This window comes from Doryrhamphus excisus, linkage group LG7, assembly GCF_037039965.1.
Source record: "Doryrhamphus excisus strain RoL-2023G ecotype Guam linkage group LG7, RoL_Dexc_Guam_v1.1, whole genome shotgun sequence".
In the NCBI taxonomy this organism is placed as follows: Eukaryota; Metazoa; Chordata; class Actinopteri; order Syngnathiformes; family Syngnathidae; genus Doryrhamphus; species Doryrhamphus excisus.
The window spans coordinates 1,625,766-1,649,830 of record NC_136363.1 but is presented as its reverse complement, the minus strand read 5'-3'; the positions used below and the strand labels follow the sequence as shown (position 1 = coordinate 1,649,830).

The window sequence follows — 24,065 nt, the reverse complement described above, 5'->3', positions numbered from 1 at the left end:
TAGCGTGCTAACATGCTAACTGACACTTAACCCACCACATTTTGGTGTAGCTCGGTTGATATGCAGGTCACGTATGGAAATATGTTGGTGTTTTTTTTTTTTGGAAGGTCCTGTTCAGCGCATCGCTAGCGTGCTAACATGCTAACTGCTGTTTAGCCCTTTAGAACTCCCAGATGAGAGAAGACTATAACCGGGTTCTGTTACATATCAGGATTGTGGATGATGGGAAAAATATCCATGAAGCGTTCACACACGGCGAGTTGATCATCTCTGTCTGTTTTGTACGTGGAAGAACTGATTACATTTTGGGTGGGTGATCCGGATCACCGTCTGGATCCAGGAATTTGTTTATTGCAAGATAGGACCGTTTACAGCACCTGTGCACATACTAACTCCAGAACACATGGAAAAAAATACAAGACAAATTTCAAACAGGCTCTACAACTTATCAAAAACTGATGCGGAATAATTCCAGATTCTATGATACAGAATAAGAAGCGGTTAGCATGTTTGCCACAAAGTCAGGAAATGGGAAGGCTTGGAATCTCCGCTTGGAGTTTGCATGTTTCCTCCCACATTCCAAAAACATGTTAGCTTCATTAGCCACTCCAAATTGTCCATAGGAACGAATGTGAGTGTGAATGGTTGTTTGTCTATATGTGCCCTGTAATTGGCTGGCTACTCAGATAGCTGGGATAGGCTCCAGCATATCTGCGACCTCGGATGCTGGAGGAGGTTCCGTGTGGAGCGCATCTTGACATAACAAATAGGAGAAAAAAAAAGCCAAACAACACGGAAAAAAAAAATCAGGAATAAGCCGGCTTCCCACTCACAGATGTTCCAATCGCCACCTCGACTGCTCACAGCAGGGACGCCGCCCACGGGGGGCTGCACTAGCGAATGCTAACAAGATGATAAACACAGAAGCCTGACCTCTGTTTAGAAAGGTCAGATGCTCATTAGAGAACATCGGCAGTCGCTCGCGAACGTGAACGTGTGCTGACAGGAAGTGAGCTAAAAGATACGGTTACCGGGACGCCGACAGGAAGTGACGACAAAAAACAGGATTGCTCCTTTTTGAGGTCACTGAGGTAAAGAATTCCCATTCTAGGAGCTCCCAACTGATGAAGAGGTGCGTCCCAATACTTTTGTGTCGACCTGTTGTCATGACAACGTTGTAGCATGAGTCATTGCATGAAACCGCCCCCCCAAAAAGTGTTGAAAGGCGCGTGGAAAAGACACGATCCGGCATATGGACACATACACTGCAGGTTAGTACTATATACAGTACATACAGTGTATACAGTATACACACATATGGACACATACACTGCAGGTTAGTACTATATACAGTACATACAGTGTATACAGTATACACACATATGGACACATACACTGCAGGTTAGTACTATATACAGTACATACAGTGTATACTGTATAGACACATGTACACACATATGCTGCAGGTTAGTACTACATATATTAAAGTATAAAGTATACACACACGGACACACCACATACTGTACCAATACACACATATAGAATACATACTATATGTGTGTATAGACACATACGTGTACGCTGCAGGTTAGTACTACATAGTGTACATATGATGATAAGCTAGGAGATGAATAGAAGGATGAAGAGACGTTACTCCAAGTGCGTCACCATGGCAACCCAAGCAGGTGTTGGTCCTCACCAGAAGACATGGTTGGACCAGAGCGTCCCAGGTGGGTCCTCCAGCGTCCCAGGTGGGTCCTCCAGCGTCCCAGGTGGGTCCTCCAGCGTCCCAGGTGGGTCCTCCAGCGTCCTGGATGCGCTCCTTCCCCTCCTCCTCTTCCTCTTTCTCCTCCCCCTCATCCTCGTCTTCATCGGCCCGTGCACGCCGTCGTGCACGTGAAGCCAAAGCGCTTTCAGCTCGTTCTTTCGCCACTCCCACCGTCTTCAGCAGGAGGACGCGACCTTTGACCTGCACGTTATTAGGTACACCCAACAAATACTTTTCATTTCACCTCTAAAACTAATAAAAACCTCATTAAAAATAAAAATAAAATAAAATAAAATAAAATAAAATAAAATAAAATAAAATAAAATAAAATAAAATAAAATAAAATAAAATAAAATAAAATAAAATAAAATAAAATAAAATAAAATAAAATAAAATAAAAATAAATAAAATTAAATTAAACTAAACTAAAATAAAATAAAATCAGTGCGTTCACATTGGATTCAATGAAGTACAAAATACAAAAATCAAATAAAAAAAAACTAAATCAAATTGGATTCAATACAATCAATTTACAAGTTTATTAAAGTTATTAAATGAATTAATTAAATACAACAGGATAAGCTAAAATAAACAATTACATAAAGTACAATAAAGTACAATAACATTTAATTGAATGGAATACAAATCAAAATATTAATCAATTAAATACAAAATAAGTTGAATTCAATGATCAAATTTGATTAAATGAAAAACATAAAAGTAAAACAATTCCATTTGAATAAATATGTAATGTAATTCAATGAAATACAATACAGTGGAATTAAATAAAATAGTATCCAATGCAATACAATACATTTATACTTATTCAATTAAAAGTACAATAAAGTTAAATTTAAAAATAATTCAATGAAATAGAATAAGGTAATAATAAAATCCGATGAAGTGAAATAAAAGATGTAAGAATAGTTTCTATTTTTCCACGAATGAAGACAAGTGGACACGGACGTTTAAGGATGAAGACTATATCTTCTTCACACCCGCACGCTAACGCTGCTGCTGCTGCCATGGCAACCAGGCAGGGGAACTTCATGTTAGGTTATTCTTCCTGCATTATTTCACACCGGGGCTTCTACCGTGTCGCCGTGCACTTTAACTACCGTGATCACCATGGCGATGTGCACGCATCCACCCTGGTTCGGTACAAGCTAAGGTCATCTCATGGCGTACTCATCATGGCTTCGTTTTTCAAAAAGGTTGACGGGATATTCTAGGGAGTGTCAACAAAACACAGACCCAAGCAAAGCGCAAAATCAGTAGGGCGAAAGACAAGAGTCCAAAGGTCGTCCCTGTAGCACTTCCTGGTCCGGGGGCCACCAAACAGAGGACTGCAATGGGTAGCTCCGGGGAACTAAACAAAATGAGCTGCTATTAAAAAATGTTTTTAAACCCATAAAAGCACCAAAAAAAAAAAAAAAAATCCTATTTTAGTTGAGATTTTTTTAAAATAAATCATAATTGTTAAAAAAAAAATATGGGATATGAAAAATGCAGAATACAACAAATTGTCATAAAAATAAGATGTTAAAAAACAATATATTTTTAGAAAAGGGTCTGATAAAAAAATTTAACAAAAAAATAAAAACAATATAAAAAAATAAAAACACCATCATAATTAGAAGAGTCCAAAATGACATCATTTTTTAAAATAAAAATGGTATGATAAAGAAAGAAATTTGTATTAAAAACTGCATAGTAATTCAAGAAAAAAAACACACAAAGGTTAATAAAGTGGCATGGTCATACATTTTGGGGGAATTTTATTTTTTATTTTGTTTTATTTCATTTTAGAAAAAGTTGTAATAGGAAAAAAATCAATTAATGTAAAATTGAATGCAGAGGAACAAGTACAAGGTTGTGGAATAGCCATCCCAGTCCCCAGACCTGAATATTATTGACAATTTGTGGCGTGATTTAAAGGGAAACCATCAAACCTGACTCAACTGGACATGTTTTGGAAAGAGGAATGGTCCAAAATACCTTCTACCTCTTTGGACCTATTCCACTTCCCCTGTGTTGGTCTGCTATAGGATCTATTTACCAGGAATGGTTGATTCCAACAAGCAGTCTTTTAGAAAGGAACGTCTGGAACATTAACAAGGGTGCCCAAACTTTTTCACACCACTGTAGTGTCCAACTGGTTGTTGCCATGGTGACCAGATTCCATCGGGTACATATGAATATATAGTATGTACATAAATAAATAGCACTTGTTAGTAGTTCTGTCATTATATACGCTAAATGCTGCCATCTGGTGGCCATTTGCTGAAACAACAGCCTGACTGAGTGGCCAATGACACCATGATGATGATGATGATGATGATGAGATACAGAGGATGTGGCTATCAGGAGAGAGTGCATGTTCATTCATCACGTCAGCGAGTAAGTGAATGAAATAATTTATTTCCTGTTCTTTCTTTGCATTCCAACAACGGCAGCGGTTGACATGACAGGCGGCCATTGTTGTTTTGTTCAATAGAAAATGGCGTCATCAGCCAAATAAAAGGGGCGTGTGGTTGTGGTTTGGCCATCCAACTTACGCTCCGTGTGCTGCCAGGCTCGCTCAGCTCCTGCAGCATCCTCTGCCCTCCTGCTGGGCCTCGCCGGCTGGGTGGATGGGCCCCGATAGGGTGACGGCGCTGATGGAACCCCGCGTCACCTGTCTGCTGGCCACCTTGCGATGGATGGCTGCCAGGGGAGAAAAGACGTCAGCGAAATGAGATGAAAGAAAACGTTTGCCGAAGGAGCGTACCGGTGAGGACGTCAATGAACGCCGCTTCAACGTTGGTGGAATCCAACGCCGACGTCTCCATGAACATCAAACCCTTCTTCTCTGATGGGGGGGTAGAAACATAGCAGAAATAATGACATTGATAAGGACAATACAAGCACTATGCCAGTCAAAGATCCTCTATGGAAGGAAGGATGCTGGGTTTTATATACTTGCTGAAAACACCAACACTCAAAATAAAGGTCAAAGATCCTCTATACAACAGAAGCGCTTTGTTGTTTTTAAGGATTCACTGAAAATAAAAACACTAGTCAAAGATCCTCTATATGACAGGAACACTGCTAGTTTTTGGCCCCGACTGCAAAAAAAAAAACAATAAAAGATTTTACATAAAAGGAATTACTGAAAATAAAAAAACACTTATCTAGTCAAAGATCCTCTATACAACGGTCAACCATGTTGTTTAAAAAAAAAACATACTAAAAGAAATGTCAAAGATCCTCAAATTAAGGAGCACTTTGCTGTTTTAAGGACTTGCAGCAAAAAAAAACACTAGTCAAAGATCATCTATATGACAGACGTGCTGAGCTGTTTTTAAGAATGTATTAAAAAACCCAAAGATCCTCTATATGACAGGCGTGCTTTACAGTTTTTAAGGATGTACTAAAAAAAACCACACAAATCAAAGATCCTCTATATGACAGGTGCATGGTGCTGCTTTTAAAGACCTACTGCAAAAACACCACCATCTCCATGAAAGAGTTACTATATAGGGAAAAAGATCCAAAGATCATTTATATGACAGGAGTGCTGTGCTGTTTTTAGAATTCTGATGCAAAACGCCTGTCAAAGATCTTCTACATAACAGGAGCACTTGGTTGTTTTTAAAGAGTTACTATATAGGGAAAAAGATCCAAAGATCATTTATATGACAGGAGTACTTGGCTGTTTTTAAAGAGTTACTATATAGGGGAAAAGATCCAAAGATCATTCATACAACAGGAGTGCTGTGCTGTTTTTAGAATTCTGCTGCAAAATGCTTGTCAAAGATCTTCTATATAAGAAGAGCACTTGGCTGTTTTTAAAGAGTTACTATATAGTGAAAAAGATCCAAAGATCATTTATATGACAAGAGTACTTGGCTGTTTTTAAAGAGTTACTATATAGGGAAAAAGATCAAAAGATCATTTATACAACAGGAGTGCTGTGCTGTTTTTAGAATTCTGCTGCAAAATGCTTGTCAAAGATCTTCTATATAAGAAGAGCACTTGGCTGTTTTTAAAGAGTTACTATATAGTGAAAAGATCCAAAGATCATTTATATGACAGGAGTACTTCACTGTTTTTAAAGAGTTACTATATAGGTAAAAAGATCCAAAGATCATGTATTTGACAGGAGTGCTGTGCTGTCTTTAGAATTCTGCTGCAAAATGCTTGTCAAAGATCTTCTATATAAGAAGAGCACTTGGCTGTTTTTAAAGAGTTACTATATTGGGAAAAAGATCCAAAGATCATTTATGTGACAGGAGTGCTGTGCTGTTTTTGGAATTCTGATCTTCTACACGAAAGGAAAACTCCGATATTTTTAAAAACAGACTAAAGCACTACTCAAAGATCCTCTATACAACAGGAGCACCACTTTTGTTTGCAAATGAATAAATAAAAACACCAGTCAAAGATCCTCTACATAAAAAGAGCGCTGTGCTGTTTTCAGAATTCTGCTGCAAACATGCACGTTAAAGATCTTCTATATGACAGGAGCACCACTGTTCTTAATACGTACTGTACTTCAAAAGCGCTACTCAAAGATCCTCTATAAGACAGGAACACTGACGTTCTTTGGTGCTGTCGTTTCACCTGCAAAGGCCTTGGCCTCCTCGGCGGGGACGGTCCTCATTTCCTCCAGGTCGTTCTTGTTGCCCACCAGCATGACCACCATGTGGGGGTCTGCGTGGTCGTACAGCTCCTTCAGCCAGCGCTCGGCGCTCTCGTAGGTCACGTGCTTGGTGATGTCATAGACCAGCAACGCCCCCACGGCTCCCCGGTAATACCTGGCACGTGTTGTCATCGGAACGGTCAATTGTAAGGACGATATTTTTGGCGTTTGAACGCGTCATGGGTACGTTCGAGTACGCACGCGGAAGTGATGGCCCGGTAGCGCTCCAGTCCGGCGGTGTCCCACACTTGCATCTTGATGGTGCAGTTGTCCAGCTGGACGGTGCGGGTGCTGAACTCCACGCCGATGGTGGTGCGGCTGTCGTGGTTGAACTCGTTCTTGGTGAAGCGGGTCAGCAGGTTGCTCTTGCCCACGCCGGACTCCCCGATGAGAACCACTGGGAAAGAAGGGACGCGTAAATGAAGCGCAGTGAGAGCTGCAGTTCGACGCTTGAGCCACACGAGGGCGCTGTTAGCCCTTGCAATGTATTGATTGCACATTTTGGTTGAATCTCTCGGTTCTCATCATAAAATCGGAGTTCTTTCAGGGAGAATAAATTAATTTTGAACAGAAATGATAATAACACGCTTGCCAAGATTATGTGACAACATTTTGGTGTTGAAGTCCAGTCCAAGGTAAAGTACAGGTGAGTTCAATCACAGCCAGTCCCGAAACAAGCAAGCAGGCAGGACTTACCCTTAAAGACAAAATTATACGTGTCATCCGACCCCATGTTGCGTTCACTGGCCTCCCGCTTCTTTTGGATCCAATCTGAAGCCACTCCACCGGAGCCCCCCCCTCTAAACACGTAGCAAATACATCCAGTCCCCCTCGGTCTCTCTCCGGCTTGGAGCTTGAAGCCAGAACCGGTTGGACCGCCTCCATCCACTTCCTTCTTTATTCTCTGCAAGGGTAGAGGAGGGGAGGGGAGGTTCCGCGCCGCCGTGGACGGGCAGGTGGAGCGGCGCTGAGACGGCCCATCCCTCGTCAGACGACAGGCGAGGCAGGCAGGTAGAGAGGGAGGGAGGGGGGGGAGAGCAGGTGCAACAGGTAGAACCACTCGCAGGTATTGGCTGGGCGCTGACTCCACCCAATGAGGGCAGGGCAGGTGTGCACCAGGCCTGGCCCGCTTTGGCCCGGATCAGCCATAAAAAAACCAATGATGGTGATTACTCAACTGCAGAGAGTACCTGACTTCTACGAGAGAGAGGTTTTAGTGAAAATACACAAAAAGTTTTTTACAGGTGCCACATCTGCCCTGCAGGCGGCGTTTGTGTATTATATGTATTTATGTATTATGTATGTACTATGTGTATTATATGTACATATGATATTGTATTGCACAAGGGTGTTGGCAAATTCCCCTTTCTCCCAGCAGTTTTACAAATACTCTCCCATAACCACATCTGAGTAGTGTTTCCCATACATTCATTTATCTGTGGCGACCCGTTACTAATACAATTTGAACCGCCACAGACACATTTGGCCCTCGCTCATAAACACATGTGTAGCTTGTCGTTCCGCTTTCCAACTCTAAATCCCATATGCTGCTCCCTGCCACAGATAGACCGAGTACAGTCGTCCCTCGTTTATCACAGTTAATTGGTTCCCGATCCGGCTGAGTTCAACCGATTTCCGTGATGTGGGATTCAATGTTAACAAATAGAGTAATTATAGTACCGTATTTTCCGGACTATAAGTCGCACTTTTTTCATAGGTTGGCTGTTCCTGCGACTTATAAATGAAAAAACTGGACACCTTTTCTGTTCATGTTTATTTATTTTTTGCCTGTTTTGGTCAAGTAGTTTGGAAAATAAATTACCCGCAAAAAATGCGACTTATACTCCAGTGCGACTTATGTATGTTTGTTTTCTACCTAGTTATGCATTTTTGGCTTTGTGCAACGTATACTGCAGAGTGACTTATGTATGTTTTTTTCTACCTTACTTATGCATTTTTGGCTTGTGCGACGTATAGTCCAGTGCGACTTATGTTTTATTTCTACCTAATTATGCATTTTTGGCCTTGTGCGACGTATACTCTGGAGAGACTTATGTATGTTTTTTTCTACCTAATCATGTATTTTTGGCCTAGTGTGACGTATACTCAGGAGCAACTTATGTACGTTTTTTTTTATACTTAATTACGCATTTTTGGCCTTGAGCGACATATACTCAGGAGAGACTTATGTATGTTTTTTTCTACCTAATCATGTATTTTTGGCCTTGTGCAACATATACTCCGGAGAGTCGTATGTATGTTTTTTTCTACCTAATCATGTATTTTTGGCCTTGTGCGACATATACTCCAGTGCGACTTATGTATGTTTTTTTTCTACCTAATTATGCATTTTTGGCCTTGTGCAACGTATACTTCAGTGTGACTTATGTATGTTTTTTTTCCACCTAATTGTGCATTTTTGGCCTTGTGCAACGTATACTTCAGTGTGACTTATGTATGTTTTTTTCCACCTAATTGTGCATTTTTGGCCTTGTGCGACATATACTCCAGAGACTTATGTATGTTTTTATCTACGTAATTATGCATTTTTGGCCTTCTGCGACGTATACTCCAGTGCGACTTATGTTTTTTTCTACCTAATTATGCATTTTTGGCCTTGTGCAACGTATACTTCAGTGTGACTTATGTATGTTTTTTTCCACCTAATTATGCATTTTTGGCCTTGTGCGACATATACTCCAGTGCGACTTATGTATGTTTTTTTTCTACCTAATTATGCATTTTTGGCCTTGTGCAACGTATACTTCAGTGTGACTTATGTATGTTTTTTTTCCACCTAATTGTGCATTTTTGGCCTTGTGCAACGTATACTTCAGTGTGACTTATGTATGTTTTTTTCCACCTAATTGTGCATTTTTGGCCTTGTGCGACATATACTCCAGAGACTTATGTATGTTTTTATCTACGTAATTATGCATTTTTGGCCTTCTGCGACGTATACTCCAGTGCGACTTATGTTTTTTTCTACCTAATTATGCATTTTTGGCCTTGTGCAACGTATACTTCAGTGTGACTTATGTATGTTTTTTTCCACCTAATTATGCATTTTTGGCCTTGTGCGACATATACTCCAGAGAGACTTATGTATGTTTTTATCTACGTAATTATGCATTTTTGGCCTTCTGCGACATATACTCCAGTGCGACTTATGTATGTTTTTTTCTATCTAATTATGCATTTTTGGCCTTGTGTGACTTATAGTCCAGAAAATACGGTATATTGTTTAGAGCAGTGATTTTCAACCACTGTGCCGCGGCACAGTAGTGGTAGAAAAACACTGGTTTAGAGTATAAAAAACCTGTTTATTACTTTCTCAATATGGCTGTCTAACATTACTAGAGCCTTGTAGACATGAAGTATGCTACATATCACTTGTATTTCAATATGTTCGGACTAACAAATAGACCATAGTCTGCCACCAAACAGCCATCGTTTATTACCTTGTTTCTGAAACTCGCCATTTCGAACTGCGATATTGGAGGGCCGACTAAGTACGTCATTGTTGGTTGTGATAAAAAGAAGCTTCAACGACAGCGTAGACAGTTTTGACCAGCTTTTATTTTCATTTTTAGTACAGTACTGTTAAAAGTTAGTTTCAACATGTTCAATTGAGAGATGGATTTCCGTTTTGTGTTTTTTTTTTTTTTTGGGGAACTGAGGTCAACAAACAAAGCTGTAGAAGCAGTTGCCGTGGTTACCACAACTACAATGAGATTTTTCCGAAGGGGGAAAAAAAACCCCCCAAAAAGATATTAGTTGACCTAGCGCTAGATTTCTTTTTCAAGTGTTTGTAAAGCCTTTTCCATCATTGAACTGATTTTCAACATTTTAATTTAAATGCGAGACACCTCAAAAATAAGAAGTGAATAAAAGAAAGAAGTAAATCATTAGATTAAAACGAAAGATAAGCCGTTTGCCTCATTCATATTGGTGACAGCGCCCTCTGCGTCTGAGCTGCTTCCCAGTAAAGTTGAAATTCCGGCGTGCGGATGCGTGGATTTAACAGGTGCCCCCGCCCCCCTCCCCGCTCACATACGCACACACGGAGGTCTCGCATTGAATTGTGTAGATGCTGTGGTTTCAGGACAGGGGTTGGGGTGGAGTTGGGTGGGGTGGGGGTGGGGACACAAGGCACAGCAGCGGTGCCTCGGACACACAAAGACACTGCACACCCATGAGCGGGCGCTTTTCACCTGGAATGACTAACACGCGTAGGGGTGGGGGGGGGCGTCATTGCTAAAGCACTTAGCTGTAGTTTGGAGGCTGTGAAAGGACAAGGGGGTGGGGTGGAGGCGGGGGTTGTCGCACGGACAAGCGAGACATCGGTGCCGCCACGATGTTGATGTTGGATAAATGCTAGCAAAAGTCCTCCTCTGCTGGAGCCCCGACGCAGCCAATCGCATTGCACGCTTTGCCACAAACAAGACGACAAACGCGGGAAACGTTTGAACGCGTGTCCCTGTGTCTGGACCGCCAATGACGCCAAAAAAGGGGAGGGCAACATTGCAAGGGGGAGAGGGAAAGGGGGGTAGAAAAGCAAAATGGAGGTGTGTTTGTCTTGCCAAGTGTCTTTGTAAAGTTATTTTTGCGGCATGGTGTGTGTGTGTGTGTGTGTGTGTATGAATGTGTCAGGGCGCCATTTTGTGCCGTGTGTGCGAGTGTGTGTCTTTACGAGGGCTGGGAGCCCAACAGTCTCTCGATGGCGGCGTTGATGTCTCCTCCGGTGGCGATGAGGGCCTGCAGGTTGGCCTCGCGGTTGATGAAGCCCATGGCGTTCAGCTGGTCCAGCTGGGACTGGAAGCGCACCTCTGGGGTCTGGTTCTGTAGGGAGTAGAGATGATTGTCACGTTCCAAAAGAAGAAATCGAACCAAAAAAGAGGTGTTTTTCGTTGCAAGGATTGTACCGCTACGCTGCCGCCGCCGCCGCCTCCTGCTCCGGCAAACATTTGGAGCATCTGTTGCATCAGCTGCTGCTGAGCGGCGTTTGGCGGCGTGGCGGTGCTGCTGGGCGGGGAAGCGGGGGTCTCCGGGGGCACACTCGCCCCTGTGGGGATGCCGGGAATACCACCGGACATCAAACTGAGGCAAAAGATGTCAAAAGAGTCATGAAACTGCTAATTTTGCTTTGTAGAATTTTTCGAGGGGCTGACCTGGGCATGAGGCCTGGTGCTTCGGTTTGCAGCGTCTGAAGGCCTTGTTGGATCTGCATGAGAGCCTGCATGGCCCGGGGGTTGGACATGACCGACAGCGCCTCCGGGTTTTGCATCTGCGAGCACACAAAGTGATCCCTATTCTTCTAAAAACCAACGACACTTGAATGTGACATTCCGTGCAACGCGTGCACACACGGACCTGCTGCAGAAAGACGGGCAGCTGAGCTCGGAACTGTTCCTGCAGCTGTGGGTTTCCAGCGAACAAGGGGTTATTTGTCATAACCTGGAAGGAGACAGAGAGAGAGAGCGAGACGGAAAAGGTTTGTGATGAGTTGTGTGACGTGAAAGGTTCCAACCGGGCCCACCTGGGAGGCCAGCTCGGGGTTCTGGGCGAGCGACTGCATCATGCTGCGCATGTAGGGAGCAGACAACATGTTCTGCATCAGCTGAGGGTTTTCTGAGATCTGCTGCAGGAGGCTCTGCATGCCGGGACTGTTGAACATTCCTTTAAAGATAACACAGAGTTAGCGTTTCATTTATTTGTGGTAACACACACACCACAGGTAGATTACAGTCCTGTGGCAAACACTGCAACGCAGTCGCCATGTTGTCTTATTTGTAGTAAACTGACAAATATATCATGTCTATATTTCTACTTCTCGTCTTACCGTTTCCTAGATTGCCAGGGTTGACACCCAGAGGGTTGGACACGGTGGGGTTGGTGCCCCCGGGGGCGCTCGTGCTTCCCGGAGCGCCCCCTCCGCTCTCCGAGGGGTTCGAGGAGTTAGGCGGACCCCAGGGATTGGGCAGGGGTTCCCGGTTCTCTGTCCGTGACGGCTGAGCGCCCGACTCGGAGCCGCCGCTTAGAGCCGAGAAGGGGTTGTTACCAAACTGGAGGGACATGAGATGATCCCATGAGAAGACAAAAAGGGGGGTAAATGTTTTTATGTTTTATGTTTGTGTGCTGACCTGCTCCCTCGCAGCGCTGAACATGGGCTCCTGGATGTCTGTGTACATCCTGCGTAAGGCGTTGTAGCCCCCTGGGATGCTCTCTAAGTTGCTGAGCGCACGGTCCTGGTTGCGCATCATTTCCTGCATCATGGCCGGGTTGCGGGCGAGCTCCATGGTCTGGAGGTCAAGCCAGAGGAGCCCCATGAGAGCAAGAACAAAAACATACTTCTCTCTCTGTGAGGCTTTTCATGGCGCCACCTGTCGCATGAGCTCCGGGTTGTTGAGCATGTGCGAGATCTCCGGGTTGCGCTCCATCAGCTGCTGCATCTGAGGGTTGGCCATGATCATCTGCCTCATGAGGTCTGGGTTGGACATCATGCTCTGCACCAGTGGGTTCTCCATAATCTGCGAGAGCATCTCGGGGTTGGACATGAGCTGCCGCTGCATCTGCTGCTGCAGCTCCATGAAGTTGGCCGAGCCCATGCCCAGACCTGCCAGGTTGGACAGGTCTCCGAAGCCGCCTGGGCGAGAGCAGACGGACGAAGGTTAGATACTCGTGTTTCAGGTGAACGGCACAATTTAGCTACACGGCGGACTCACTCAAAAGGTTGGGCGTCTGTGTGGGAGGCGGGGCGGAGCCGGGGGAGGACCCGGCTGTGGATGGCGGGGCGGTTCCTGGACCGGAGGCGCTGGTACCTCCTGTCTGGGTGGAGGATGAGCTGGACGCCGACGTGCTGCCTCCATCTGATGCTCTGCACACAGGAGGAGAGACAAAATTAAGCACTTCCTTTGCCATCCTGATATGTTCTCCATTGGGTTTATATGAGGGGAACACGCAGGATGGTCCACAAGAGTGAGGCGGTTCCTCTGGAAGAAGACGAGGGCCTTCAGTCATGAGGGATGCCCCCTGCCACATCTCCACATAGCTTGCTGCCGTTTTGACGCCTCTACACAAACTGAAGCTAACTAGCCAGCTAGCAAACGTTAAAGGAGACGAGACTTTTGAAGAGTTTTTTCTTCTCTGGCAGACGTCGTCTGATGGTTATTGCACTGGGCACCAGTAACAACTTTCGTTTGTGTCTTGACGGACAGCCAATGGGGTCCTCCGGCTCAGGGCCGGTGACATTTTTGGGGTTCTACAACTTGACTTTTTGTTCCATGAGCCTTTTTCAGAAGTTTGAAATGACCAACGTCAGCAGCAACGGCGTGCTGCCAGAGACCTTTCTTATGCAGCTCAAAAATCCCATCGCCTTCAAAGAGAGAAAGCTTTTTTTGCCTTTGCCATCAAGAGGTCATGACCGTGTGAATACGTGACACCAAATCCCATTCAATACACATTTTTGCCAATATTTTGCCTTTTAAAGGCTGTGCCAAAGCCTATTTCACTTCAATGATTCTTTGCAATAAATTGTTTTTTGTCTCACTCCCATTTCTTCTATTTGAAGCTCTACTTACTGTAGAACTTCCTTAAGGTCAAACAGTACAAAATATACATTATTTACATTTTTCAACTAGTCGTAATGTTTAAGAGTACCGCCACAAATAGATCTGGCGGTACCTGTTGGCCCTCACTCCTAAAGACACTATGGCACTGTGAATGGAGCTTGCAGTTCCATCTCTGTACAGTAGATGGCATGGTAACTATTAGTCAACACACCCGGCCTGCCACAGAATAAGAAGATGTGGCAGTAGGAATCAGCATTGGCAATTTAGCACCAGCTCGATTTTGCTTTTTCCATGTCCCGCGTCTGTGTGACCTTACTTTTGCGCTGTCTTTATGACCAGGTGAACCGTCAGGCCATCCTTGATGCCGTGCTGGCTGAGACTGTCGCCGTCCTTCAGGATCTTGCCGGCGAAGATCAGAACCAGCTGGTCTTGTTTGGCTTTGAACCGCCTGGAGATTTCTTCCTTAAACTGAGACACGGGAAGAATTAAAAGTTTAAATAAAAGGCAAAAAATTGCAGAATATAATGCCTGTTTCTCGCTCATGTTTTTACAAATTTCCCCACTGAGGGACGAATAAAGGAATATCTTATGTTTGTTTCAGACTTAGACTGATTTTTTATCATCATGTACACAAGTACGTTATTAGCTGTATTTAAAATCAGTACACGTCAGAAACCTTGGTGACTCCTTGCTTAAGCTAACGGCTCAAGAGTTTAAATTGAGGCTGTAATTGTTTATGCGATGTTGCAACTTTGTTATTTTGTACTTAGCATTGTTTACTTAGCACTGTGAATCCATAGTTTGTTACCGCAGAGCGCGTTCATGCATTACAATGCACAATATGGGGATTTAAATCCCAGCATTACTTTAATATGATGCTGCATCAAGTGCGCGTGCTCTTAAAGCACACGTTTTAACGCTAATAAGATTACCACTAGTTCTAGCAATAAAGTTATGTATTGAATCGAGCGTGGGCGTGATGGCGAGACGTCGCCAAGCCAACGGGCGCTGCGGGGCAGAGAGAGTATTCCCTTGGACGCAGAATGACTCAGTGGCGACAGTGAGAATGTTCTAGATCGGAAGCCGACGTTAGCACGGGCTCTTTTAAGACGCCATTACGGGAAGGAAATGACAACATTTGGCCACGCGACCCGTGCATAGATACTCATTGGGGGCAATGCCGTTTGTTGTAATCGACAAAGTCAGCTGACACTTCATTGACGACACGCCGAGCTAACTCGGCTAGCCCGCTTAGCCAGGAGGCTAACCGGTGTTAGCCCGTACACACGCGCAAGCACGACTGTGTAGTCGTTTTGTAAAAAAACGACGCCGCTAACGCCAAATGTGTGTCAACGCGGAAGGTTATAATCACTTTACAGTAAAGCACAACAATTCCACAGTCTAACACTTTGCCGCGTCAGATGCTAACGCGGCTAGCTGGCTAGCTAGCTGAAGTTGTGGGTAGGGGCATGACGCTCCGCGCCGGACTGCTCTTCCCCCCACCGCCCGCCAAAAAAACACACCAACCTGCGTGACGGACGAATCCTCAGCGATGGCGATTTCTTCTTTGTCCTTTGGGGTCTTGACCGTGACCTTAATGATGGTTCCCTCCGCGGCGTCGGGTTTATTGTTGTTATTACCAGGATCTGCGGCGCCTTGGTCAGCCATCTTTACTCCACCGATGGAACAGCTCGCGACTAGCGTCAGCTTCCGGGTTACTGCGGGGTCAAATCATGCCAGGCGGAAGTGAGGGATTTCAGAGTAAAAGGCGGGGTTTTTGTAGGTTTATGTCTTTCTTTTTACATTATTAGATGTCATTTAAAAGAAGATGCGCATTATTCCTCATTTTCAGAACTTATATTAATATGAAAATTGAATGCATTGAAAGTTAATACAATGCATTTCAGAGTGACTGAATGTGTTGCATATCACTTTTGTTGTTAAAGTGTACTCCGCTAAAGCCAGCTGGGATAGGCTCCTGCTTTAGAACATGGATGGATGGAGACGCTGGAGACGCAAAAATGAACATCCCTTCCATTACTCTACAGGCTGTGTGAACACACACACACACACAAAACACACAAAACACACACACACAGCGGGACACGACTGAAAGAAAAGTGTGTGTCTCAGCATGTTGCCTGCCGCCTGTCCAGTTCCAGAGCACACCATTTATAAACAAACAAGACCTCCCTCCCAAACAACAGCCACGGCCCCCCGATTCCCCCTTTGGGAGGGCCCAGCAAAACCCCCACACCCGTACCCGTGTGTGTGTGTCTTTCTAGCGCATCCAAGGGCAAACACCGGCAAAAGATTGTGCTGCCATCAACAGAAAAGGCCAGGCCGCACATTGTGGGGTGGCGGCGCATCGCCCCCGCTGGTGTCTGTCGTGCGGGAGCCACGAGGAAGAAGGTAAGCCAGGACTTTTATCATCTTTGCAGCAGGAACACGTGGACTAAGAAGGTTAACAAATGTAAACATTTTTTTGACTTTTGTGACCTCCCTGCTCAATGACAGGAATAGAAAGTTGTAAAAATGACCAAGAGTGGAAGCTTAGACTTAGTAATAATAATAATAATAAATAATAATGTGGAGAATAAATAGATGACATCAAATATGAACAATTTACAGCGTAAACAATAATTTGTACAAATAATTTGAATAATTTAGAAGCTGTAGACTCTATCAAAGTAAAGACCGGATTAGGGACTCGTACATATTCAAAATATTCCAAACATTCTCTCGTAACAAAGATACCGATGTGCTGATATGAAATGAATATGTTTATTAATGATGTAGTTTTCAGTATGGAGTACTACTACAACTTCCTTTTTGCATTGAAATGACATATTTGTAAAATTGGGTTTCATAATAAAACAATATAATCTGAACATTATTATTCTATTAAATTATATCATTATCATTTCATTTTTTGTGATTTTTTTAGTATTTTTATTTTTTTTAATTTTTTCGTTTTTGTAATCTGTAGCATAAATACCTACATTACAGATAAAAACAATATCAAAATGTATATTAAATCAAAGAATGATGTTTATTATTAGCATTATTGATATTTGTACTATTATATAAAAACGTGTAAACATAAATAAATACTGTATAAAAATGAATGCAATAAAATAATTTATGTTAATGGTCAATATGAAATAAATATCTAATATTTCACAATAAAACTATAATAATTTGTATGAAAGCTTCACATTATTATTTGTACATGATGTATTATGATTATTATTATCATCATTTGTATGTACAGTATACTGTAAGTTGTGCAGGTGTACCTAATGAAGCGGCCTTTGTTGTTCTATTTTCATGTAAACGCGAGTCGTCTGACCAATAACACGCGTGGCAGCCGTTAGCTCTTAGCTGTTAGCATGCATGTGCTTCCTGTGTTTCAGGATGTACAGCTTCATGGGAGGGGGCCTCTTCTGCGCCATCGTGGGCAACATCCTGCTGGTGGTCTCCACCGCCACCGACTACTGGATGCAGTACCGCGTGTCCAGCAGCTACGCCCACCAGGGCCTGTGGAGGTACTGCGTGGCCAACAAGTGCTACATGCAGACGGACAACATAGGTGAGACGCTGCCGGGTGTGTGCGCTCGGGGACCGAGTGCCGTATCGTGACGCTGTGGTACGCTCCGTATCGTTGCAGCCTACTGGACCGCCACCAAGGCCTTCATGATCCTGTCTGGCATGGCCTGCTTTGCCGGCGTCATCGCCGGCCTCATGTCCTTTTCTCACTTCTCCTCCTTTGGAAGATTCAATCGCTCCTTTGCTGCGGGAATCCTCTTTTTCATCTCCAGTGAGTCCGTGCATCCGCTTCCATGTACTTTAGAGTAGTCCTTGTACAGCTTGCATAGCGCTCTAGATTTACTGGCAACACACGCCCATACTACCCAAGGCAGTGGCAACATAACTGTGTCTTAGTCCATGAGTGCTCCCGGCACTGGGGAGCTGCGGTTCATTGTGGGAAACATGAATTCCAACATGTCCTGTGATATTCTGAAGAGCTGATCACTCGGTGTGGTATAGCGTCACGTATGTACTGTATGAGTGCTGTCGGCCAGGGATGAGCTGTGGTTCATTGAATGGAATATTAATTCCAACACAAGTGACCCATTGGACAATTGTCTGTTGACTACAGTTAAGCATGGCTGTGGTAGCGGCATGCACTAGGGGCTGCATGAGTGCTCCCGTCACTGGGGAGCTGAGGTTCATTGTTGGAAACGTGAATTGCAACGTGTCCAGTAATGAGCCTCTCTCTTGGTGGTGGTAGCTCATAGTCGTCTGAGGCTGCATGAGTGCTGCCAGCACTGGGGGGGGAGCTGCGGATCATTGAATGAAACATTGATTCCAACAAAAGTGACTCATGGGATAATTGTCTCTTGCCGGCACTTGGGAGGTGTGGTTCATTGTGGGAAACATGAATGGTAGCTTCTTGGTCTGAGGCTGCACGAGTGCTACTGCCACTGGCGGACTAGCAGATCACTAACGGAAACATGAATAAGTAACAAGATATTTGCCATTTGCCTTTTATCAAAAGCCATGCATGGCAGTGTCATGTACCAAGGCTGCATGAGTGCTACTGACACTGGGGAGCTGTGGATTATTGATTAAAACATGAATGTGCAGCTGAAAAATCTGAAAAGCCACTCACTTGGTGGTGGTAGCTTCATGGTCTGGGGTGGCACGAGTGCTGCCGGCAGTGGGGGAGTTGTGGTTCATTGAGAAAAACATAAATCCCATCACAAGAGCAGCGAGATAGTTGTGTCTTGTCATGCATGGCAGTGTCATGTACCAAGGCTGCACGAGTGCTGCCGGCAGTGGGGAGTTGTGGTTCATTAAGAAAAACATAAATCCCATCACAAGTGAGCAGCGAGATAATTGTGTCTTGTCATGCATGGCAGTGTCATGTACCAATGCTGCACGAGTGCTGCCAGCAGTGGGGGAGTTGTGGTTCATTGAGAAAAACATAAATCCCATCACAAGTGAGCAGCGAGATAATTGTGTCTTGTCATGCATGGCAGTGTCATGTACCAATGCTGCACGAGTGCTGCTGGCACTGGGGTGCTCCGGTTCATTGAGGAAAAAGATGAAATCCAACATGTACTGTGATACTGTGAAGCAGAGATTGATCCCCTACAGTATACCACGTCAAGGGACAATACTACAGAAAGTACGCTTGAGTGCTGCACACTGACTACTTTAAAATACTATTGTAATAAGCAGCAGCTAACGTTCTTCTCCAGCCTTATTTGTGCTGCTGGCGATGTCCATCTACACGGCGGTGACCATCAACTTCCTGGGCAGACGTTTTGGGGACTGGCGCTTCTCCTGGTCTTACATCCTGGGCTGGGTGGCCGTGCTCATGACCTTCTTCGCAGGTGAGGATGCACCACAACGGCCCCGCGATAAGATGACCCTCAATGTTGCGCTGCTTTTTCTTGGTTTGCAGGTGTTTTCTACATCTGCGCCTACAGGATGTGCGAGTGCAGGAGAACGACGCGTTAGAAAGAGTGAAACAACTCCAAAAATGGCCACAAGAGGGCAGCAAAAAACATGAAATTATGTGAACGAGTAACAAGTTTTTTTTCATTTCTAATTGCGATAATATACATATTCATCTACTCAAAATGTGTATTGTGTGGTGTATTGTGTGTGTGTGTGTGTATCTCAGGCAATATTATAAGCATTATTTATTAATATTATTAGTATTAGTATTATTAAAACAACATGGCATTAATGCAAATAGTCAGCTAATTTCTTCACTTTTAATTCCATTAAAAGTAATATAAAAATGAATTATTAATTTAGGTGATTGGACTGTGCAGTAAAGTCATGTTAGAAATATGACAAATACATGAATATATGGGAAACGTCGCTTTCTGGGAAGGTATTATCACAAATATACCAGTCCTGCCCAAAGCTACCACTAGAGGGCGACACCGGACAATGTAGAATTTGAAGCATGTCACATGACTCCTGGCCATTCATTACTAAGAAAGATCTTTCATTTTTATATTACACCATTTTTTTTCCTGAAAAAGACCCCTACCCCCTACCGTAGGCCCACTTTGACTCTTGAATACGGTCATGTATGTCTTTCCTGGTTTCATTTCATCAAGGTTAGTAATTACAGTACAGATAAATTAATAAATATTCCCTAAAATATCATTGAGAAGCACTGGCTAAAAGGGAAGCTGTCCAATCAATACACAAAATGGCCACAAGAGGGCAGCAAAAACATAAAATTATGTGAGTGAGTACCAGTTTTTTTCAATTCTAATTACGATAATATACATATTAATCTACTCAAAATGTGTATTGTGTGGTGTATTGTGTGTATTGTGTGTATCTCAGGCAATATTATAAGCATTATTTATTAGTATTATTAGTATTAGTATTATTAAAACAACATGGCATTAATGCAAATAGTAAGCTAATTTCTTCACTTTTAATTCCTTTAAAAGTAATATAAAATGAATTATTAATTTAGGTGATTGGACTGTGCGGAAAAGTCATGTTAGAAATATGACAAATACATGAATATATGGGAAACGTTGCTTTCTGGGAAGGCATTATCACAAATATACCAGTCCTGCCCAAAATTACCACTAGAGGGCGACACCGGACAATGTAGAATTTGAAGCATGTCACATGACTCCTGGCCATTCATTACTAAGAAAGATTTTTATATTTTTTTATTTTTATATTACACATTTTTTTTCTGAAAAGGCCCCTACCCCCTACCGTAGCCCCCCAGGAAAGGTTTGATATAGGTGTAGGAATGTATGCAATATAGACAGCAGACAGTAAATATTTGCCTCCAGCTGTTGCTGTGATGTGCAGACATGGAAATAATGCAGGAAAAAAATAAAGAGAGGCACCAGGGAGGGGTCTGCAGCCACCGATTGTTCTTCAATAACGACTTCCACCTTTTCCTCCTCCTCATCATCATCATGATGGGGGTGGGGGGGGGTGCTTGCTGCTGTCGTGATGAAGGCTTTGGCTGCTTGCTGACACACAAACAATGAGAGAAATGTAAACAGGAGCGGCAAAATCAACGCTTGATCCAACTTTCCATACTTGTGGCTGCTGCGAAGAGATAAGACCCCCCCCCCCCTTCACCCCCACCCACCTCCTGCCACCCTTATACACACACACACACACATGTACACACGTTTGAAACAATGTGAACTGTGAGACAGGCATGACTTTGCACATTTTTTCAAAAGACGTTGTGAGCATCTGAAAGAGTAATGTGTGTTTTGCTTTTTCTTAAGACTTTTTTTTTAGTTTTTTTTAATGGTCGCGCCAATGCAGTAGTCATAGTTTGACCCTGGAACAGACTATTTTGATGTCAATGGGAAAGAGCAACTGTGAAATGAACTTTGATTGTACAAATACGAAGGAATGCGGCGACGTTCCCGTCCATTCATGTTCCCAGGCCCATTATGTAAATCCTGACCTCTGCACATGCTGGGGGTGGGGGGCACGGGGGGGTTGATTAGAAAAGAAAACAAAGGAAGTCTTCCGCTCTTCAGCTTTCAATCAGCTCAGACAGGCAAAAATATCTCCTGAAAGAAATAAACATCAGAAGGAATGATGCTGCGTGGTCCTTGAACGCACCGTCAGCCCAATGCAGGACTACGAGGTCAAGGGTCACCTGCTAGCGGTTAGACCTCCCTGTTACGCAACATCCTGACGAGCAATCAGCTTCTGTCGCTGATATAACCTGTTCACTTTCTGTTGCCTAGCTGGTGCTTTTATTTTGTAATGTCTGTTTCCTGTTTGCACTGAATAATGCATTCAGTTTTGCATTCACCTTTATTGTGGCAAGACGGAGCTGGGGGGCGCACCTGTCTTTCATTTATCATGAGGATTCTACATCATCATGAGTTAGGCCATGTCAGACATGACCAAAGCGCTGCAAAAGTATATTTTACAAGCTTTTGGTGAAATCTAAATCGGTCAAAAATGAAGAATATGAAAATAACCGATGTATTTTAACATTAGATGGCATTTTGGTTCGGAATATATGAGTTAGGGAATGCTCTTTAAAAGTATATTTTTTAAATCTAAGCTGGTAGGAATGAAAGAATAGCAGAATTGATAGGCGATCCGGAATATGAATTCCGCTGTGGTGATTCCAAAATCAGGGAAAAGACGAAAGAAACAAAGGAATGAAAGAATTTTCCAATCATATTCATACATATTCAACCCAGCAGATGACGTTTTGGTGTGAAATATTTGAGCCATATAACATGACTCATGAAAGCTCTTTAAAAGTATATTTCATGAGCTTTTTGTGAAATCAAAGCCAGTAAAATATAAGATTGTAGAAATAACCTGTCACGGTTGCGCTTGGCGGTGTTGCGATACGCCCCCAGGATGCAGAGAGCAGGACCAAAAGTGCAAATAAAAGGTAGTTTAAAGCAGGAATGGCAGCAGCAGGAAAACAAAGCAAAGACAATTCACAACGAAACCACAAGAGAAAGAGCACGCACCTGAACTAAATAGGGATAATGAAATTAGAAGCAGGTGTGTGAAAAGAGCAGGGGTAAGGAAAACGGAAGAGAACAGCAAAGGAAGTGGTTAACAAAATAAGGGCATGGAAACCAGAACAGAGGCAAAGAAGGAAACTAAGAGAGCTGTGACGAGGGGGTGAAGCCCGCTCGTGACATAACCAATCCAGCAGATGGCATTTTACTTTGTGATATTTGGGTTACGTCACATTAAATGTCACAAAACTTCTTTAGAAGTATATTTTACAAGCTTTTGGTGAAGTCTAAGAGGGTAAAAATATAAAGATATAACGAATAACCTATTTATTTAACCAGGAGATGGCATTTTGCTTTGGAATATTTGGGTTATGTCACATACAATGTCATAAAAGTTCTTTAGAAGTATATTTCACAAGCTTTTGGTGAAGTCTAAGAGGGTAGAAATAAAAAGATATAAAGAATAACCTATGTATTTAACCCAGCAGATGGCATTTTTTCTTTGGAAAATTTGGGTTATGTCACACAGAATGTCACAAAAGTTCTTTAGAAGTATATTTTACAAGCTTTTCATAAACTCTAAGAGGGTAGAAATATAAAGCTATCAAGAATAACCCATTTATTTAACCAGGAGATGGCATTTTGCTTTGGAATATTTGGGTTATGTCACATACAATATCATAAAAGTTCTTTAGAAGTATATTTCACAAGCTTTTGGTGAAGTCTAAGAGGGTAGAAATAAAAAGATATAAAGAATAACCTATGTATTTAACTCAGCAGATGGCATTTTTTCTTTGGAAAATTTGGGTTATGTCACACAGAATGTCACAAAAGTTCCTTAAAAGTATATTTTACAAGCTTTTGGTGAAGTCTAAAAGGGTAGAAATATAAAGATATAAAGAATAACCTATGTATTTAACCCAGCAGATGACATTTTGCTTTGGAAAATTTGGGTTACACCTCATAGAATGTCACAAAAGTTCTTTAGAAGTATATTTTACAAGCTTTTCATAAACTCTAAGAGGGTAGAAATATAAAGCTATCAAGAATAACCCATTTATTTAACCAGGAGATGGCATTTTGCTTTGGAATATTTGGGTTATGTCACATAAAAGTTCTTTAGAAGTATATTTTACAGGCTTTTGGTGAAGTCTAAGAGGGTAGAAATATAGATAAGATCTCATTAAAAGTGTCTATAGCGCAGTGTCTATAGCGATGGCTAACGTTAGCATGCGTGTTTATTGTGGTCATTTCTCGCCACGCATGCCCAAACATTACACAAATATGACATATCACCTCAACCAATGAGCCAATCAGAAACACTTTCCTTGGCCACGCCCCTTTATAAAAAGACACCAGACACTGAGAGGTTTGTGTAAAGCTTTTATTGCGCTGCACTAAAAAGTGCCAGAAACACTGCGTGTGCACGGTACGACAGACGAGAGAGAGACGCACGGTTTCATTTACTCATCTTTGATATAAATAAAAGTAGCGTGAATGGACACAAACACACACACAAAAAT

At 42.9% G+C, this 24,065-nt stretch overlaps 3 protein-coding genes across 4 annotated transcripts; 1 reads left to right on the top strand and 2 right to left on the bottom strand.

Moving 5' to 3' along the window:
- Window positions 1-2,486: 2,486 nt before the first annotated feature.
- Window positions 2,487-7,408, bottom strand: LOC131101867 (ras-related protein Rab-25-like). Of its 2 annotated transcripts, XM_058047255.2 has the most exons (6): window positions 7,149-7,408; window positions 6,654-6,849; window positions 6,374-6,567; window positions 4,539-4,619; window positions 4,327-4,474; window positions 2,487-3,137 (listed from the first exon to the last, which is right to left on the bottom strand). In XM_058047255.2, exons 1-5 carry the CDS (start codon window positions 7,183-7,185, stop codon window positions 4,350-4,352), a joined length of 633 nt encoding a protein of 210 aa, XP_057903238.2. In that variant the 5' UTR covers window positions 7,186-7,408; the 3' UTR covers window positions 2,487-3,137; window positions 4,327-4,349. The 2 variants fall into 2 exon arrangements, with proteins under 2 accessions (XP_057903238.2, XP_057903237.2); XM_058047254.2 differs by lacking the exon at window positions 2,487-3,137 and having other exon boundaries at window positions 3,545-4,474; window positions 7,149-7,383.
- A 2,605-nt stretch (window positions 7,409-10,013) lies between these two features.
- On the bottom strand, window positions 10,014-15,750 carry ubqln4 (ubiquilin 4). The gene is made up of 11 exons (XM_058047253.2): window positions 15,551-15,750; window positions 14,340-14,491; window positions 13,178-13,329; window positions 12,836-13,098; window positions 12,596-12,754; window positions 12,295-12,517; window positions 11,992-12,131; window positions 11,826-11,909; window positions 11,624-11,739; window positions 11,378-11,552; window positions 10,014-11,294 (listed from the first exon to the last, which is right to left on the bottom strand). Exons 1-11 carry the CDS (start codon window positions 15,689-15,691, stop codon window positions 11,142-11,144), a joined length of 1,758 nt encoding a protein of 585 aa, XP_057903236.2. The 5' UTR covers window positions 15,692-15,750; the 3' UTR covers window positions 10,014-11,141.
- A 504-nt stretch (window positions 15,751-16,254) lies between these two features.
- LOC131101805 (lens fiber membrane intrinsic protein-like) lies at window positions 16,255-19,690 on the top strand. Its single transcript, XM_058047163.2, has 5 exons — window positions 16,255-16,435; window positions 17,440-17,615; window positions 17,694-17,843; window positions 19,291-19,425; window positions 19,497-19,690. Exons 2-5 carry the CDS (start codon window positions 17,441-17,443, stop codon window positions 19,550-19,552), a joined length of 516 nt encoding a protein of 171 aa, XP_057903146.1. The 5' UTR covers window positions 16,255-16,435; window position 17,440; the 3' UTR covers window positions 19,553-19,690.
- The last annotated feature ends 4,375 nt before the right edge of the window (window positions 19,691-24,065 follow it).